Below are 21484 nucleotides of genomic sequence, written 5' to 3'. Positions count from 1 at the left end.
TCCTAGAGGATGTTTACTGAGCCCTAAAGGGTTTGATTGGTTAATTCTTCTTAAAATACATATTGTCCCCCACAGTCAAGACACTTTGGTATTCTATAAAATTTTGCATTTTATATGGTGAATTCGAAAATTGTTTAAGATATTTTATTTATCAAAAGAAATTAGGAAATTCGTGCAGTTAAAGAAAATACCCTATTGACCTAGATTATAAAGTAAAGGAAATAGATAAGTCCAATGAACCAAAACACAACTGAAGTGAAGGAATAAAATATTATTGAAATAATCGGAAATAGTTTCGATTTAGGTAAAAAAAAATTTATTATGCATAAAATTTTAAGCAATTTATCTATCATTTTTTTTTTCAATATATATATGCCAGATTTCGTTATACTTGTTTAATCATAATGTCAATATCACACATTCATTCAAAAACTGATAAAACAAACCTGAAAATATTTGTTATGTAGTTAAAGAAGTATTTGAATAATTTTCCTCATTGGACTTTAATTTCTCAATTACAGTAATCTCTTCATCATCTTTTAATGAAAACCAAAAACTGATTCTCTTTTTGAATGTGCTGTGCGTATATTTTCGATTGTGTAATAATAACTAATTTCTAAAAATGGAATAAACTCGTTTATTTTCAATAAACCGTTGTAATAAGCTCGAAGCATTTCACGCAGATTATTTCTTTTTGTTATTATTTGATTTTTTGATGAAAACTTATTAAAGAGTAAACAGCGATCAGTGTATCATTTTTAGTTTATATTATCCATATAACAATCTAGATGATACTTTTAAATTGAATGACCTGACATTTTCCCAGAACATAAAAGAGAAAATTTGGAATTATGATAAAATATGAAGATGGGACAACTTGATTGTTTCCTCTTCTTCATATATGAGTAATTTTAAAGCTTACTTAATCATACTTTGTTTACTTTGAGATGCTGTAATGATATTCTTTAGATATAAGTTTTTTACAGTTCATTTAACAAATGTCTCATTACTTTTAATTCATATGAAAAGAAATTCCATAGTAAAAAGGAAATTTTTAATTTTAGTTATAAATAACAATTTTGTCTAAAGTTTGATTTCCAATTCTTTCTTTTTAATGTGTGTATATCCTTTACCTTGAAATGGAACTGTCCTGCACTGAACTATCGGTAAAAACATGAAGTTAATTAATGCAGCTCTAAAATTAGTATACCCTAAAGAATTTTGATAAATTTTGTGAAGCATCATCAGCAGTGTACAACCTTCCTTTGTACATCATTTTCTACATTGTCTGTACCATATTTTTAAGTTAAAACATAGGCACATTAATTACATTTAAAGCCCAATGTTTTAACTAATTTTTGGCATGAAATTTCATAAATATAGGGAATAAAGTTTAATTATATTAAATGACAAAGAAACAATAAACACACATTAAAATGCATTATAAATTAAATGTCGGTTAGAAAAGCATTAATTCAAAATCAATACTGTATAGAATTAGCATAATTAAAATTTATTCTTTATCTTTTATTTCAGTGTTTATACAGAAAAAATATATCCAGTCTAGTAGCTCTTCCATGAAGTAAATGAGTTGGTAATATTTCCTTTGTATTTGTATTATAAAAACATGCTCTATTTCTTTTAGTTTATGTATGAAATTAAAGGATATGCTGTTCTAAAAGCAGAAAAGGAAAAAAAAAAAAACTTTATTCATACCCTACATTAAAGCAAATGCTATTTCACTATATTATCCATACTATTTTTTTTAAATTATTACTTCATTTTTTTATGTTCAATGTATGATAAGATGATTAATGGAAAAATATAGCAAAATTGCTTGTTGAGCATAAAAATTAAAAAGATATATATATATATTTATATATTTGGTTGAAGGTGAGATTCTCAATAAAATGAAAACTAATACTTCTTGGCAGTTGACCCAACATAGAGATATATAGAAAATGTATAGAACAAATATACCGAGTTTAAGCTTTAGGGGTGATGAAGACATATTTATATTATGTTTCGATTAAAGATCCATTGGAGGTCATTTTGCATTTTAATCCATAAAAGGCAAATCCTCCCAACTATTACCAGTGGAAATTTGAAGCAAATGTAATGTCTTTTTCTTGGTAACTGACCATAGTTCAAAATAATATCTATTCTAAACACCCCTATGTAGTTTCAAAATGAATTTTAGTCTGATTATACTAAATTAAACTATCTATTACAAGAATATTCTTAGTTTGCATAATTTAAAAGTTTCATGAAGTACTATTTTGACTAATATATAAAATTATATTTTCACAAAAGTATTGGTATTGAGAAAAATTGCATTAAAAAAAGAATAAAATGTTAAACAACAATTGCATTAAAAAAATTTACATCATGTATCTAAACTATTCAAATTTCGTTATAGCTTATATACTATTCTTAATCTTTATATATATATATATAATGATGAAGTAGTGAATGCAGTTTTCAATTAATATTCATAAATAAAATTAATTTAGAGACTTAAACTCTTAATTGCATCTTTCTTGAAGTGTACAGTTGAAAAGACATTGAACATAGCTTATAATAGTATCGATTTAAAAGTATGTTAATGATTTCTAAATTTCCAAAATGAGAAATGTTATCATTTTAAATTTAGGTTGTTTAACAAATTTTTCATGTTACAGAGAAATTTAAAAACAGCAGTTTATGAAAGGATCAAGAGTAGGAACTCAACTATCATGTTCAAATGAAATATAATTTATCTTAAGTGTTTTTACATATAATAAGAAATAGTGATAGTTTTAATGATGAATTTTTTGTCCATTGATTTTTAGCAGTTTTTGTTGATTTCATGCTCTGAATTTGATAACACATTTTCAGTTCATATTATATATTGATGCAGTTGGCATAGCTTCTTCTACTTTCACTGATGGTATTAAATTAAAATATGTTCAAAACTTTAAAAAGATTATCAAAAATGTATATGATTTCTGTATGAATAAAAGGTTTATAAAATATAGAAACATTTGATAGATGTTTTATTAAAATCATCATACATAATTAAAATAATTGCTTTAAAAGTATTAAGTTGTAGCTTTTTCATGTGTGCTACAAAATCAGCATGTGAGAGTTGCTTTTAATATGTTTTATTTTACTTCGATAAGTAGACTTGTACTTTGATCTTAATTTTTTTTGTCTTTATGAAGTAATTTAATAATATTTATCATATATTGTATAAATATATGCATCTTCCTAACCATCTTTTTATTTTAGGAATCCCTGGAAAAAACTTCAGAGACATGGATCAAAATCTTATCTCGTGCAAAGAGTAAGTCTTTTATTTATCTTTACATTTTAAAAACATTTTATTCTGATTATTTTATAATATCTTATTATTGAAATTAAATGTTCAATTTTTTATGATTATTGAGCCTTTGTACCAACAAGGAACAGAAATGATGATCATTATAAAAGAGAGACTAGTAAAATTCCAACAGAATATGGAATGATAACTTGGAAGATTTCTAGAAAAATGTCTAACAATATATTGAAATACTTTTTGTTTCTTGAATGCTTTGCAGATTGGCTGAACTAAAAGTGTCTTTTTAGTTTCCAAGTGTATAATGTTTAATATTTATCTGTTTATATGTAAATGCTAAGTTGACATGTTTAGAATCACATTTTGATTATATTTTTTGTAAATATACAGTAGACTCATGATTATCCGCGGGCGGGTTATTCGCGCCTGCCGCACTAAGTTTTTTTTTTTTTTGCTTCCAAGCAAAGAGAAAATGCTTCCAAAGCAAGAAGTAAACACAAATGACTGATTTCTTCAAAAAGGTGTAGTTTTACAGTTATGCTTTTGTAATTACATAATACATTACAATATTAAAACAGTACATATGTATTAATTTTTCTGTGTATCCTTGACGCCTCTCGAAAGTACAAAGTACTTTTCTGTTTTCATTAACAAAATGCATTTTAGATTAGTTTTGAGTGATATACTAAAATATTAAGTGTTAGTTAAACATTTCCTGCTGTTTATTTTACGTTTTATTGTACATAAAACGATTTTTCAAAGTTGGAATGATTGTTTTCTCTTTTGCTATACCCGTTTTTAGCTTTTTTCGGATTATTCACGATTTTTGTTATCCGCGGCGGCCGCGCCACCCAATTCCGTGGATAATCGGGAGTGTACTGTATATCCATGATTCTTTTATTCTATTATATTTAGAGTGAATATACTCATTATATAAAAAGATTATATTCACATAAGTCTGCTTTGTTTACACTGTTGTAATATAATAGCAGCAGAATAAATAAACTGATATTCATTAATTTCCTTAAACTTATATATAAGTAAAAAAACTATCATACTGTCATTTTGATAATAACCTATACACTTCAAATTTTATATCTTATCTGTGTTATCTTATATATCTATATGCTACAGATGGTTGAAAAAATAATGCAAACACCCATAAAAAAAGGCATGGTCCTTTTCAAAGAAATAGAACACACACATCCAGTCTGCCACTTAGTGGTTATGAAAGGTAATGTATTAGTTGCTCAGCAATAGTCATTTGTGTTGCATATATCTACCATACTCTGTGAAAAATTCAATAATGACTGACCTGTCAGAGATTTAAAGAAAAAAAGGGAGGAAAAGCATGATTATTGGAATATGGTGAATTAGTTCCTTGGTGATGGAAACAGTCAATTGTTTGGGATGTGCAAGAACTCACTTGGACTGACTTAAACTCATTTAGTGATTGACTCACTTATTGATCTGAAAAGCATATAGTGATCCCTTAACCCCATTTCAGCAAAAATTGTTCAAAGGGAACTTCATGCTTTGAATATTTATGGAAGAGTTGCAATTCATAAACCATTGATAACATCACATCATACTTTTCAGTGATGCTAATGTTGTAAAACACACATAAATTGGACCCACTACAGTGGCAACAAGTTATCTGGTTTGATAAATTAATATTCACCATATTTCAAATTAACCTTCACCAAACTTGTTTATGTATGGAGAACGACCACAAATGCATTTTCTCCTGACTACCTCTTGCTAACTATAGAGCATGGAGGTGGTCCTCTTATAGTGTACAGTATCTTGGCATGGTTTTGGGCTGCTTGTTACTCTGCATGGAAAGATTACAGCTGCTCACTATATTGATATTCTGGTGGGTTAGACATATCCTTTTGTCCACAATTTATATCCCAGAAAATTGCCACTTTATGAAAATGACATTGCTTCTATTGATACTGCTAAAATCATCCAAAAACAATTTGAAGAGCATGATGAGAAAATAGGACATCCTGCTGGCCCCCTCAGTCTCCTGACTTGAACATTTTTATGATATTTAGAGTTAAAATTCCATGCCTTAATTCCTCCACCATCTATGTATTTGGAATTAGAAAAACAGCTCTTCGGGAAGAATGGCTTCATATTCTATCAAATGTTCATGATCTCTATGTATCCATCCCAAATTGCATACAATCTTTAATTGTGTCAAAGGGTGGTCTAACTCCCTATTAATAAAAATTTTTCTCTTGTTTCATGAGTGTTCATATTATTTTGTCACCCATCTGTATATCCTATTGCTTGTTCCTATATTTTAAAAGCTAATATTTATGAAAAGTCCTTAGTTCTGTCTACATTATTACTTAATTTTTTTCTTTTTGCAAAAATTATGCTTTTTTTTTTTTTTTAAGCTTTCAGGCTTTTAATATGAACTTGGTGTATTTGTAAATTTTTAGCACATTTTAAAAATTATAAGCTTTAAAAAAACAGCTATATTAAATTAAATAAAATTTAAGAATAAATCATTCTATTTTAGTATATTTCCAAAATAAAATTTTTCTTGAGCTTAAGATATATTAAAATGTGCATTTATTCTTCTTTTCTTCTATCTATTCTTAGCAAAACTGATTCTTCTCTCAATCAGAATATCATATCTAAAGTATTTATAATTAAGCAAATTAGACTACTCTGCCATCTATTGTTCAGTGTAACCAAATGGAATAAAATTTATTCAGAAATTTATGAAAGTGGTAGCAGTAACAAAAAAAAAAAAAAAAAAAAAAAAAATGGAAATCTCAACACATTTTTTCCCCCCCATTGTTATTCATTTATTTTATCTTTAAAATTTTCTTTTATTTTCTCTGTGCTATATTTTTTTCTTTCAGAAATATCTAGAATTACAGTTTTTTTAGGTTATTTTTTTCTCATGCTATCCTTAATCTATATTGTGCACTGCTTATTTAATTCTTATTTACATTTATTATCATGAATTTACTTTTGTTTCTTCATGAAGCAAACAATTTTTTCATTGTTTTCTATTACTTACAGTTATTTTTCATTTGTTCTAAAAAAATATTTCCTTTCTGCATTAATAAAGTTTCATAAAATTTAACTATGTAAGCCTGAACGTAACATAGCAGAATTGTCAGGAAGTAAGCCTGACAGTTCTGCTACAAAATTTGATGCTACCCAATTAGATCAAGCTATAGAAAAAAGTAGTAGTAAAAGTTTAATTACAAATATTCTTATCTTGTCATTGTAGCCTAGTTGCACAAATAACTCCCTATTAGTATTATGACTTCCTAACTTAAAAATCTTTTCCTAACCATCATATTTTAATATTATATTTGTTTGATGCTTTATAGCAGGATGAGATAGTGCTTGAGAAGCATGTTTCTAAACTGGAACAGTAAGTTTTCATACATGCAATCTTTTAATCTAACTAACTTGCTAATTTTCTGCTTCTAACTTTTTTATCAGCTTGTTCTATGTTAAAAATGCTGTTAATGTTATGCTTAACTGCTTGTTGCTACTGGCATTAAAAAATAATTTTATGAATATGCATTACTTATTCTAGACCTGGTAGATTAAGAATAGAAATAGAGCATTCATCATTAAAATGGATATGCTTTCTGTTTTATTGTCATCAGCCAGAAAAACTTATGGTGCCCTAATGTCCAATTCTAGCAATCAAATCCATTTGGTTTCTATTAGAAATATTAAGTTAAAATTAGGTTTCCTTTTTTTATTTTATGTGCCAAATTTGGCATTCTATATTAATTATTATTTTTAATTGATTATTAAAAAACACCATTGTTATCTAATTGGATATAATTTGTTGGATTAGTATATTGCCAAATAAAATGATGGTAAAGCACATTTAGCAACCATTCTGAAAAAAGAAAAAAAAAAACATTTAGGCTTGTATTTTATATAAATATCTGAAACTATGGAAAATAAATATATAATTTAATTTAATATTCTTGAGCTATGTCAGTTGGTAAAAGATGTTTGATTTAAAAACTTCACCTAATAGAAGAAAAAGTAAAGGCATCCATTAATCAAAAATCAAACTAATGCATTGAAGTTAAGAGTTGCTTTAAATAGACAAAAGAAAATGCAAAAAATTAAATATATTGAATAATGTATAACTAACATATTTATAATGAAATAATAGGTATATTTATGGCAACATTATCATAATAATATATAAAAATTATTTTGTTTTTACATCTAAATCAAATAGCTATTTGATTTTTATCATTTATTTAATTTTTCCTTTGCTATTTTATGATAAATTGACTCAAGCACATTAATCCACAAAGCAACTAAGCAAACTTCCCCCCTTTTTTTATGTTTGTTCAATTTAAGTGCAAATAATACATTTTTATGTGTGCATTTTCTCTAAATTCCACCAATAGAATGTTTTACTGATTTCTAGATTTAATTCAGTAAAGATTACACCAATATTTTTACTTGAAGTCTAAATTTTATACATCTTAAGTGGTTTGAAATCTGTTCTTTTTTTCACCACATAACTAGAACATGATGCAGTATGGAAAATATTGTCAATATCTTTTATTATTTTTTGGTGATATATTTCCTTTTATGTTTTTCATTATTTACAAAGAAAAGCATTGTGAATAAATAATTAGAAGCAAATGATATTTGAAGCTGTATAATTATTTTTTTTAATATTATGTAGGTTTACATTTTTCTGTTATCTTATTGATCTTGTAAATTGCAGAAAGATTATTTTTCAGATTAGAACTTTCAAAATTTAAATTCTCATAATAAAATTTAAGATAAAATGAAGTACAGTGTTCTTGAATAAAATTTAAAGTAAAATGAAGTACTGTGTTCTTGAATAAAATTCTAAAATATTATTTCTTAAATCTGGGACAATGTAAATTAACCTATTGACACAGAATAATGAATCAGATTAATGATGTAATTGTGGAGCAATAATGAAAAAAATTTGTGGTATGTTGAACAGCAATAATATGTATTAACATGTTTGAATTAACAATCAGGTTAGTGCAATGTGTATTACATTTAATTTAACATAAAATATCTTCTGTACACCTATAATATTACATATACATAAATATATGTGCTATTTTTTTATTTATTTACAAAGAACGTTTTTGCAATTATTATTATTAATAAATAGAAAAGTTACATTTTTTTCTGTTCTATAGTAGCACTATATCATTTTCAAAATCATCTTTTAGATATTTTTTAAAATTATTTCTATACTTCATTGATAATGCTGATTTTGTCCACGAAATATATTACTCCATATTTGCATACCTATTTATTAAGCATTCTTATCATTAGCAACACTTTTGTTGGTCTCTTCAGATTTGCTTTTCACTGGTTTCTTATTCTACCTTGTAAGCTTTTCCCTATGATTTACAATTTTCCCTTCAGTTTAATGCACCATTTTTATGGTCTTTTGAAAAGTGTAAAATATGAATAATATTATTGACACAGTGAATGTGTGATTAAATGAAATCTATCGTGATATTTTCCCTTGTTAAATGATATACAATATAGTAATGAAATACTTAAACACTTAAGCTTTCACAGTTGTTTATCATAATTGATTGAAATTTTATAAAGTTATTGGTAATCTAAACAGTGATAGTATTCTATGAAAAGCAGTGGAGCAATATTATACTAATTTTTAGTGAAAGCATGAAACAAAAATCACTATTTTCCTTTTTATTCAACAGCAGCCGAATTCATTAAGTATAGCAACTGAAAAGTTTGACTTCTTATAAATCTATGACTTATTGTATTTGGAATAAGTTCTGCTGACTGTTATTTTGCAAAAGCGTGTTGTTTCAGACCAGATTTATGTTTAATGACAAATATTTATTTGCTAATGGAAAGATACAGCTGGTCAAATGAAATCCACAGCCTATGCTCTATCTATGTTTGACACTTTCATGCGTTGAACTTTGCTTTTAAAATTATTTTAATCAATTAGTTATGTTTTTAAACTTACTTAAAAAATTTTTTGTACAGTTTTGTTTTTAATGTTATGGTGAAATTGAAATTCATCCATCAAAATACTCAATTGTGTGCGTAATATATATATATATATATATATATATATATATATATGACATGAACTCTGAAATAGGAGTTTCCCATTCACTTCTATTTTGTTGCACATTATCTTTTTAATTTGCACCCATAGTAATTTATAGTATATTGATTCATTCCTTATTAGTCAAATGGCCACCTAAAAAGTCAATACTTGAGTGAATAAGCTGGTTGCCAAACTAGACCAGTTTAATTTAATTATTTAATCAGGTCCAGAATAGGTTTTGTCCAGCCTTATTTCTAATGTTCTTGATCTCATTTATTAAATGCATGCTTCATATCTGCTCATGTAAAATGATTTTAACTTTCTCATAGTAATATTATTTCTTATTAACTTACCTATTTCATCCAAAAATATATTGGAAAGTTATTGTTCAATATAATAATATATTTCTTTTTTTCATAGGTTAGAAAACACAACTAAGAAACTGTACAAGGATGCTAAAAAATATGAAGATTGTATTCTTGGTAATAAAAAGAAATACTTTTCTTATTCTTTTGTGCATTTCTCTAATAAAAATGTTTATTCTTAGTTTATATTTATATTAATTTTACAGAAGCAAACCGCACTGAAAAAAAGATGACATCAGATTTATCTAACAGTATGCTTTGCCATGAAGAAGAAAAATTAAGAGAATTACTTGAAGAATGGCATTCTTATATTTCACAAGTCAATGCGTTTGATGAAGATCTTGTATGTTACATTGTTATTATTATATGCATCAAATATATAAATAATTTAATTGTTTATTACAAGGGATGTTTATTTTTTTAATAAGGACAATACATTATAAAAATTTCAAAGTTTATAAAATATGTTTTCTGTTAAATATATTTTAAATTAAGAATTCATTATCTTACTAGGACATTGTCCTTATAGATAAAACTGTCTATTTGATTAAAAAACTAAAATTGATTAAAATTGCCTATTATATGTTTTATAGTTAAGTTGATAAAATTTTACCTTAATTTTTATGATTAAAGTCCCTGGAATCTTCAACAGCTCTTCATCTAAAGTAGTTTTGAATAAATTTGAATTGTCCAGAGATATTTTGTTAAAGGAAGTCTTGAACAGTTTCATGGATGACTTGTTAGGCTCAAAGAAGGTGAAATAGTGGGATTGAAATTATAATTTCCCTAAGACTCGCTTATTATTTAAGATAAAAAGATAATTATAATTACATGAATTACCTGATAATCATAATTTTATTTTAAAAAATTATCCTTAAAAAATGTTGGTATCCTTGGTGGCTAAAATAGGTTTTTCAATACTTGCCTTTCAACTGCTTTTCAACCCAGGCATGTCTACTTCATCAAAAAACTTTTATTATCTACATTCTCTTCTTTATCATCAATTTTCATGGTTCTTGCCCTTCCAAAATTAATAGTGGAAATAGTGAAGGATAATTTTGTTTCACTTTACATTTCTTTTATAACTGAAGAGAAAAGGACAATTATTACCTGCTTATATGCAGACATTCACTTTTGGTAATAATTAACTTCTATCATGCTATATTATGGATCAAGCAAGAAGAACTTGCTTTTATATCCTCACTTGCTGATAAGAATTTTTTTTTTTTTTTTTTTGTAGAATATCTATTGAAGTATAAATTTAGTTCATGTGTTTCAGTCAATAGAAATGTGGCTAAATTTATTTTAAAAATAGAAAATTAAAATCAGGATGAAAGAACCAACAGTTTTGTCTTTGCATCCTTTTTTGGGGGGGGGGGGAGGGGAGGATTGTGCTACTTTCTAATGTGTTCTTTTTTTTTATGTATAAGAACTAAAGAACATGAGCAATTTCTATTTGTCGACAAGAGAAAATATTTTTCATAACTGTTAAATCCTGCAGAATGTACCTAAAAGTTGCACAATAACTTGTGACAAAAAGAAAAGGACTATCAATTTTAACTAATAAGCCATTGTTTAAATATCAATTTTGTACATGAACATTTCTTTTAAATTTATTTGTGGTAGTTTAAGAAAGCAGTGGCATTGACATTAAATTAACTTGAAATATTTCAACTGTGTTAGGGTTTTTTTTATCATTGTAATAGCTTATTCATATGTCCATAAAATGGAAAGAACTGCTCACTGCTAGAAGACAAAACTGTTTTTTGAACTATGGAAAATTGCACTTAATAATGTTTCTAGAAAAATTGTTGTTATTGCCTCTGCAGCTACTAATATCTTGAAAATGTGATATATTTGAAAAGGAACAAAAGAATAATTGTCAGTTACAAAATATTTCTCCCAAATAGATATTGGAATTTACGCTAATAAGTCTTTTTACATTTCTTTTAGAAATGAAGGGAAAAAAATTCATTTCAATGATAAATTCAATTTAATGATTAAATTCAAATAGTCTTCTAAATATTATATATATATATATATATATATATAATGAAGATAAATCTCACATAAGATTTTTAAGATATATGTCTTTCTTTTTCAGGTATTAGTGACTCGGCGCACAGTTGTAGAACCTATGAAAAAGTAAGATTATTTTTTAAATCCTCATTGTTTTATAGTAAATTTCTAATATTTTCTTTTAAATGTTCTTCATTAAAAAAGGAGTTTCTTTTATTCTCATTTTTTAACATATTATTTTACTTTGATGAAAACTTTATGTAAGATATTTTATTCTTTGTTATAAATTACATTTTACTAATTAGCAATTCCAGGTATGATGACTTTTTTTTTTATCATTATTTGGAATACTATTGTATCTAGTTTTTTATCAGGATGATATTTGAGTGATATTAGTTTGAAATGTTAAATGTAAAAATGATTTTAAATTAATTTCTGTCACAAAGGGATCATTTTAATCAATACAGTATAAAAAAATATTTATTTATTAAAGAAAGGAAATTACCAATTTCAGTTGCATCTAAAGTTTTATTTGCATTATATTTGATATTCAGTAAAACTTTATCTGGAAATGAAAAGAGTGGTATTGTTTGTTTAATTTTGTTTAAATAATATGATAAAACTTGCATAAAAAAAACATGATTCTATTTTTTTAAAGTTTTTTTTTTTTTAATGAATATCTCTTTTTAAAAAATTTCTAATAATGCAAAAAAAAATGCATTTTTCTTTGCATTTATGCTTATTAAATTTTAGCATCCATGTCAAAAAGAGACAGAATAGATTTATTTGGATTACATTGTGAGAATTTTATCGAGTATGTGCTGTTCTTTAAGAAAAGTAAAAAGTCATTCACAAGGAAAAAATTGACTTGAAGACATTTTCTAAAATTATGATATTATTGAAAGAAATTTTAAATGTTATTTTATTAATTTTTCTTATTCGAACTCATTTTAATTTGTTTTCAAAAAATGTATAAGATAATTATCTATAGGTATGTCAGTTTCTTCCTGTGAATGAATTCATTTATCTGTTTAAAATTTTTTTAATATTTAATAATTTAGGTTTCAGGGAGTGTTTTCTGCTACTAGAAGTGCTTTAAGGAAACGGGATCAGGCCATGCAGGTAAGATTACCTATCATATTTATTTTATGAAATTTTAAATTCCTTCATCAGTTTTCTGAAGACCCCCCCCCCATTTTAACCTGAAAGTGCTTTTCTTTCTTCCAGATAATTCATTCTCATTTCACTATTTTAAGATGGATATTTCAGTAGGAAACTGAAACCTTCACTGTCATTTATTTTTATTTTTGGTATCAAATATAATAATAATTAATCAATAAACAAAAAGGTAATTTGGCATGTAGATTTTTTTTTCTTATTAATTATCAGGATCAGCAGTTAGTTATCTCCTAAAGTGATACTTCTGTGATAGATTGAAGTGATCTTATGTAATGATTCTATCAAGAATGATTGGTCCCACCATCTGAATAATTTACAATATGAATCAAAATTGAAGAAACAATTAAAAAAAGGAATTTTTGAACTTTAAAAGCTGATTTTGTCTGTTTTTTGGAGAAGAAGAGAGTACTTAGATCAAAATTTATATGAGAAAAGAATTTAGTGAAAAATATAATGCAATAATTTTTATATACCTAGTTTTTTTTACCAATGACAATTATGAAGGAAAAGAAACATATAGAAAAGCTTTACTAAATCTCTCACTGCATTAGCTAATATTTATCTGTGTAATTATTAATATTAACTATAGATGTAGTCCTTCCATTTAGTGAATAAAGTTTCTCTTAATTCTATTATGTTATTATATTTTAATTTGATTGGGTTTTATTTATATTTAAAAGATATATATGATTAGTATCATAAATTTTTGATTATGTTATTTTCTAAATTATTCTTGATTTATTCCAACATGAAATGCAACTACTTTGACTTCATTATTTATATGCTTTACTATATGATATTGATTCTATTCCTATTGGGCATAAATGCTTCATTAATTTTAAAAACCTTTGTGTTGAAGACTCTGGTCATTATACGAGGGCAATTCAGAAACTAACCTCCAGTTGATTGAAAAAAATACACCAAGTTAAGTAAAAATATTTTAATATATACATCTTACAACTACATCTTTGCACTATTTTTCGACATAGTCTCCATAACGATTGAGGCACTTATCGTATCTCTTCACAAGCTTTGAAATTCCTTCTGCATTAAAATCACCCGCTTGTGCCTTGAGCCAGCCTGTGACCGCATCTTTGAGCTCTTCGTCGTCATCAAACCGCTGGGACCCGAGCCATTTCTTCATACGCATGAAGAGGTGATAATCGCTTGGCGCCAGATCTGGGCTGTAAGGTGGATGGTAGAAAACGTCCCATTTGAAGGACTCAAGAAGGGCTGTTGTTCTGCGAGCAGAGTGAGGACGGGCGTTATCGTGCAAAAAAACGATACCGGAAGTCAGCATACCACGGCGTTTGTTCTGTATAGCCCGTCGTAATGTTTTTAGTGTTTCACAGTACACGTCTTGATTAATGGTCGTCCCACGTTCCATGAATTCAACCAACAACACCCCTTTGGCATCCCAAAACACCGTTGCCATCAGTTTTCTGGCAGAAAAATCTTGCCGGGCTTTTTTTGGTTTGGTAGGCGAATCTGAATGTGCCCACATCTTTGATTGTTCTTTTGTCTCAGGGTTCACGTACTTAATCCAGGTTTCGTCACCGGTCACGATTCTGTTTAACAATGGTTCTCCTTCGTCCTCATAACGTGACAGAAAGTCTAATGCAGAGGCCATTCTTTGACTTTTGTGGTGGTCGGTAAGAATTTTGGGCACCCATCGTGCACAGAACTTACGGTAACCCAATCTTGTTGTCACTATCTCGTACAAAAGAGTCTTAGAAATCTGTGGAAAATCAGTAGACAACTCCGCCATTGTGAAACGTCGATTTTCACGAACTTTTGCATCAACTGTCTGAACGAGTTCGTCAGTCACCAAGGTTGGTCTACCACTCCTCTCTTCATCATGAACGTTTTCTCGTCCACTTTTAAATAAACGTACCCATTCACGGACAACTCCTTCACTCATAACTTTTGGTCCGTACACGGCACAAAGCTCACGATGAATAGCTGCTGCAGAGTATCCTTTGGCTGTAAAAAACCTTATAACAGCACGCACTTCACATTTGGCGGGATTTTCTATTGCAGCACACATTTCAAACTGCCACAAAAACTAAACTAGCGCAGGTACGATGTTCACTCGACTACGGCTTGATGCCGACTGACCTGCTGAGCGTGTGAATGCACAGATGGCGCGCTACTCCCCCCACTACCCGCACTGTGACCAATCGGAGGTTAGTTTCTGAATTGCCCTCGTAGTATCATATAAGTGCAGTTTTGTTTATTTGTATTTTCATCAATCACATGAATATTACCAGTATCATTAGCTTTGAAATGTTTTATATTTCAACACTACTAAAACACAATATACATAATAAATTCAGAATTCTCCAAATCTTCTCTTTACATACATACATATATACACGCACGCACACACACACACACACCAAACAGAGAAATTTGATAAAATATCATTGCTCTCTTTGCTTCTGCAAAGTTTGCATGAATTGTAGCCCTTATAAATTTGTTCTGCCCCTTCTTGATGCATAAAAAGGTATTTCAGCAGTTCTAGATCATAGACCAAAAATCTACAACCCAAGTAAATAGTCTGTGCATTCAGCTTTATACTGCAATGTACTATTTCAATTTGTATAAATTTTAATCATTGTAACTATCACCAACACATAATTTTTCAGTTACAAAGTCAGTTTTTTCTGCTCTGTACTTTTTCCTGCTTTTACTTGTTTGGTTTTACTAATGATTAAATTTCTCCATTAAAAATGTAGAAGACTTTCTTTGATTAAGTTTCCGTCTATTTTTCTTCTAATCCTTACAATTTGTTTTATATTTTTATTGTTGATTAATTTTGTACAAACATACTTTGTAATACCATGATAAAAGTTGACAAATGCTTTGTAAATAATAACATTTCTGAAACAAAAGGTTTTGTTTGGAAAATATTGTTATTAATGTAAAATCTAATGAGCATTAGAACTAAATTTCATAGTAGTTTCCATTTATTAATCCCTCCCCTCCTCACACATTGTCCACTTTCTTTACATTAGATTCCTTTTATTAGAAGAGAATATGATAAATTGTATTTATTTACATTATAACCACATATTATCATTATGTATATTTATGTTATTTTACTAATGTTGGCAGTGTTTATTATTAAGCCTGAAAATTTTGTATTTGGTTTTAAATTATTCTAAAAAAGTATTCTTTAATTCATAGAATGCTATTTAATACAAAATAGTAATTTAAATTGGAATTGTGTTAATGTCAAATCAAACTAAATGTTAGAAAAATTTTATTTTGAGACATTCTGCTTCATCAAAGTAAATACAGAAATAAAAATTATTTATGCATGAATTTTTTTACATTATAGGAATGTGAGAAGGCTCGACAGAAAGTGCAGAAACTTCAAGAAAAAGAAAAAACTGGTCCTAATATAGTAAAGCTTGAAGCTGTGAGCAAACTATTTTAATAATTTTTTTGAAAATGCTTGCATCTTGTATTTTACATTTACATAAACGATTATGATTTAATAAAATGCTATTTTAATTGAAATTCTCTGAAATAATTATAAATTTGATTATACTTAATAAATTTTATTGATTATTGAAATTTTATATGAATGTAGTACTGAAAGTTAAATTCTGTTTCAATCAATGATTAGTTATTGTAGTATATTTCTTTACCTTATAACTTGCTCAAGTTCATTTGCATTTAGAAAAAAAAGAAGAAAAAAAAATGAGAAAAGTTTTGGATTTTCAAATTTAATGTTTATTATTTCACTCTTGAAAGAAAAAGTTATCAAATTATCAAAATTTATTAATTTTTTGAAAAAGAATGTGATTAATTACTTTTCTAAATTGCACATAAAATTGAGGCATGATTTAAATAAAAATTTTGCTTAAAATATGTTAATTTAAGCATGATGGTTATTCATCTATTCAAATCATGCTACAGAACAAAGCTGATGTGGAAAAAATTATAATTTTTTGTGTACACATCGATATGAATTTTACTTTTGCTCACTAAAATAATTTTTTATAAATTGGCTTTCCAAATAAGAAATATTGTTTCTATAAAAGTAACTTTATTTAAATACTGTATAGATGAAATTTATCTTTCCCACAGTAATCATAACAAAACAAAATTGAATGGTTCAATTATATCATTAAAAAATGCAATTTAAATTTATATTGTCAGTTATAACAAATTATATCTTGAAAATTTAACTATTTACATTTAATATTATTAAAAATTAAATTGGATTTAAAGTAAAATCAATGATTCACATTGAATTTAAACACTAATTTCAAACTATACATAGCAAATTAAATGAAATATTATGTAAGGGCTTACCAAAAATGTATTGTTTAGTTTTTACCAGTTATTATTTTCACATTAGGCTCTCTTTAATCCGATATTTATTGGACCAGACACTTGTTCGATTATAGTGTTTGGACTATAGATGTCAATGAATTTATATATGATATGATATGCTTTAATGAATGAATTTACACAATAATGCATTTTTCTATGTCTGAGTACAAACTAACAGAAAAATATGTTAAGGCATTGAAAGAAGCATGTTAAATAGTAAAAATATGTACAAAAGGGAAATATGTACAAAATATGTACAAAAGCAAGGAAGAATAACTCATCACCAAGCAACAGATTACAGCAATTGCATTGGACTAGTGGGAAGTCACATTAGAGATATTCTATTGTAATGTTTAATTTTCAGTTATTCTTAATTGGAAACATATTGTTTCAGTATATGCAAGAGTTGTTTATTTCAATGGAGTAATTAAATTGTGTAGCTTTTTACAAAATCTTAATTTTGGATATCACTGATTAGACTAAGATAGGCTGAGATTTAGTTTAAAACTTATAATTTGTGTTCATCTCTGTAGCTTTCTTTGCAGATTATTCTATGGTCTAACTAATAATTTTTAAAGCATGTATTTTGTAATTAAAAATACATTATTATATATATAAATATCTGCCTTGTGTTTTCTCCTAATTTTTTAATTGTAATTATAAATTATATATATATATATATATATATATTTAATGTGAAAAATTCTATTGTAAATTAATTTGTTATAATTATCTTTTTGAAAAAAAAATATTTATTTTATCTATTAATCTATATTAAGTCATCAAAATATTGCAGGCACGGCAGAATTTGGCAAATTTAGAGGAAGACTTCAAAGCCCAGGACAGATTGTTGAAGTCAGAGTTACCTCTATTAAATGAAGGAAGAATAGATTATTTCCAACCTTGTTTAGAGGCTTTAATTAAAGCTCAAGTAAGTTTTCAGTTTTAAAGGAAGCACAAAAGTGTAAATTCCATTGTTTCATTAATAGAGTTTCTATAATCCTTAAAAGTCCTGGTAAATTCCTTGAATTTTATTTTTCTATGCTCATTTTCTCTCCCCCCCCCACCCGAAAAGTTGTTCATTTTTCATTAAGTTCTAGAAAAATAAGCGAAATGTGCAACCATTTTTTTTTTTTTTTTTTCGGTTTGTGTGTCAAAAATATCCTATTTTAAAAATGTTCCTCTATAATTTTAAACAGTATTATAATCGCCAATTTTCAGGAAAAAAAAATTTGGAAATTGATTTGAAACTAATATTTTGTCTCAATTATTGACCAATGATTATTATGCTCAGGAATGACGATGTGACTGTATTTGGGATGACTATTTTGAAAAACTCTGTAAATTTGTAATGTTTTCTAATTTTTGCTTACAATTGATTGAAAAAAATCTCAATGGAACTAAAATACATCAATTAAATGTCAAATTTTTAAAAAATTTGAAAAAAAAAATAGATATTTTTGATGAAAGAGGTATGAAAAAAAATTTTCTAATTTAGAAGTTTACCAAATGATTTGATCAAAACCTTGCAGAAATTTTAAAGCATATATTCTTAGTTTCAGAACTAACAAAGGATCTCTCTTTCTATCCAATCTTTAAATATTAGATTTTGATTCATAAATAACATTATATTTTAATTTATGATGTTTTTTGTAAGAAAATTCTATCAAAATATATAATATGATAAAATCACATTTAAAGATTTAAAATAGTATTAGAATATACATTTTGCAGTCATTAAGAATCAATATAATTTTCCAAAAGAATAAGCTTAGAGACAAAATTCAAATAGTTTTCAAAGACTGCTCAGAAGTTGAGTATATTAAATAAATAAAAAAATATTTTTTTTTTTTTTTTTTTTTTGCAAAAATTGACTTTTTAATGTAACGTATATCAAAAACCAGTCGCCACTGTGCTTTTATTTTATTTTATTTCTACCACTTCTTTCTGCTAATTATTATATCATCTAAAATCAGAGCATAAATTTTTTTAATCCTATTTAATCTTTAATGTAATCTTACTTGATTAAATAATTTTTTTATTTACTTTTAGATATTTAAATTTTTAAATACTTCATTTCATAGGTCGAGCATAGTGGCAATTCTGTCAATTTATTTGCTGAGACTATTCCAAGTTTGAAAAATGGAACTGATTTGACTGAAATGGAATTGAGACAGCAACAAAATCAAAGATTTGCACAAATTCATGCACTATCCATAGTGGGAGAAAGTTAATCATCATGTTTTATGAAAATAAACATTTATATTTTACTTTTTTTTTATGTATTAATTTTGTCATATTCTATGAAAATATTTGGGAATTTGTATATAGCAATAAAAAAAATCGATGTTATTTTCTTAATAAATTATTATAATATTTATTTATTAAGAAAAAAATATATTCTACAATGATCTGTATATTAAAAAAAAAAAGGGTGTAATCTCAGTTATTTCAGTATTAAAATAACTTAGTTTTGTGATGTATGTGTTTTTGTTTCTTAAAATCGAAACAACATTTAAACTACATTATTATCAGTAGACATAAACACCTGCATACAGGGCCAAAATTATGCCTTTTCCGTGACCTTTATTTTTTTCAGACCTTAACCAAGGAATGCAATGATTGAAACTGCAATTAAATATAAATAATATTATATAAAATATCTTGGAACTGATATAAATAACTTCTGTATGATCATTATACATGGTGAGCCCTTAAGTATGAAATGTATCATACAAATATTTAAAAAAATGTTTGAAAATCAAATTTTACAAAATCAGTTAGAAAGCCGATTGAAAAATCAAATAGCTGTTAGTGTGAAATTTTTAATACATTATTGAAATATCAATCAAAAATGATTTCTGTTTATATAATAATTTTTAAAAAATATAAAATGTCTAGAAAATATCTTAATCCATGGAAATATGTTTCAATAATAATTAAAAAGTTATGTATATTTCTTTGTCATTAGACATTATATGGAAATTTTGAATATTAAACTAAATCCTTTGTTAATACATATAAAATAATTTCAACAATCTTCAATAATTAAGTTGAGATAATTGCGTTGTTTAGCTGTAAAATTTGGCAGCACCGATAATTTTTTTTCAATAATCTTTTATACAAAAAAGATTATTAAAAAAATATTTTAAAGTGTAAATATATTCTGATAGAATTCTTTTTAGGAAAGGTGAGTACGTTTTGAAATGTGAAAGCTGCTGTTCCGTAGTAGATAACAATTATTTAAATATCTAAAAACTTAATATACTGCATTTTAAAATGGATTTAAAAATAAATAATACGATTCCTCGTAGACCAATACCAACTGCCTCGAAAATTTGCGATCATGAATTTTCTTAGTTCATAATTGCAAATTTTTAGGACCATCTATATGGTGTTAGGAATTTGAATGTGACTAGGAAAAATTGGCTTATACTTTAGTCTACTTTAATAAAAGTGGTATTTAATTAATTTTATTTTTAATTTTCATTGAATGAAAATAAAGGTGATTTTTCGGGCTTATTTACATCTTCTCTGGCACCACGGTTTTTTCTCGTCTTCTTTTGATGCCCCTAATAAGAATAGTTGGGAAATTCATTTTATTATGAAAACTTTCCATTCATTATTTTATCTTGAGATTTATATCTTAGTTATACTTATCATACATATACTTTCTATTATTTATGATTCTATTTTCATTGCCAGGTATTTAAAAACCTACTCTTTTCTAAAACTCAGATCATACTCTCATTGAAAGATTTTGAGATTTATACAATCTATGTTACTGTCGAGTGTTCGTTAGTTTCGCAAGAATGGAAGATCAAAGCTATTTCTTTTCACATAAATAAGAGATTTAAAATTTACACCCTTTGCTTTTCGAGCAAAAAGTAAATAAATGATAAAATGAAGTTCATTATATTTTATTGTGTTTAACACTTAAAATAGCTGTAAGCCATAAGCGTATATTATAAGCCTTTATTTCCAACACAGGCACCATTTGTCCTCCTGTAGCAAGAGATAGAAAGTTTTCACCTTCTCGGGCAGTTATGGAGTGCTGGGCATTAATGAACAAGACAATTTAAAAACCATCTTAATATACTATAAATAAACGAAATATTATTTATAGTATACATATTTAATCCAAATAATGGTTTAAGCTGT

The 21484-nt window shown here is 26.5% G+C and overlaps 1 protein-coding gene across 6 annotated transcripts; it reads left to right on the top strand.

Moving 5' to 3' along the window:
* Window positions 1-20: 20 nt before the first annotated feature.
* On the top strand, window positions 21-19593 carry LOC129957384 (bridging integrator 3-like). 6 transcript variants are annotated; one of them, XM_056069682.1, is made up of 11 exons: window positions 21-88; window positions 1537-1594; window positions 3271-3325; window positions 6679-6722; window positions 9834-9895; window positions 9985-10121; window positions 11883-11923; window positions 12859-12919; window positions 16320-16400; window positions 18120-18254; window positions 19408-19593. In XM_056069682.1, exons 2-11 carry the CDS (start codon window positions 1587-1589, stop codon window positions 19555-19557), a joined length of 774 nt encoding a protein of 257 aa, XP_055925657.1. In that variant the 5' UTR covers window positions 21-88; window positions 1537-1586; the 3' UTR covers window positions 19558-19593. The 6 variants fall into 6 exon arrangements, with proteins under 6 accessions (XP_055925657.1, XP_055925660.1, XP_055925654.1 ...); XM_056069679.1 differs by lacking the exon at window positions 21-88 and adding an exon at window positions 147-304; XM_056069680.1 differs by lacking the exon at window positions 21-88 and adding an exon at window positions 446-579.
* Window positions 19594-21484: the final 1891 nt, after the last annotated feature.

Source organism: Argiope bruennichi, chromosome 11 (assembly GCF_947563725.1).
Source record: "Argiope bruennichi chromosome 11, qqArgBrue1.1, whole genome shotgun sequence".
NCBI lineage: Eukaryota > Metazoa > Arthropoda > Arachnida > Araneae > Araneidae > Argiope > Argiope bruennichi.
Note: the sequence above shows the minus strand (reverse complement) of the source record. Positions and strands in the feature narration are given on the sequence as shown.

Coding starts and splice junctions, on each gene's coding strand:
- LOC129957384 (XM_056069682.1), top strand. Junction 11,924..12,858: donor GTTGTAGAACCTATGAAAAA/GTAAGATTATTT, acceptor TTAATAATTTAG/GTTTCAGGGAGTGTTTTCTG. Junction 12,920..16,319: donor AACGGGATCAGGCCATGCAG/GTAAGATTACCT, acceptor TTTACATTATAG/GAATGTGAGAAGGCTCGACA.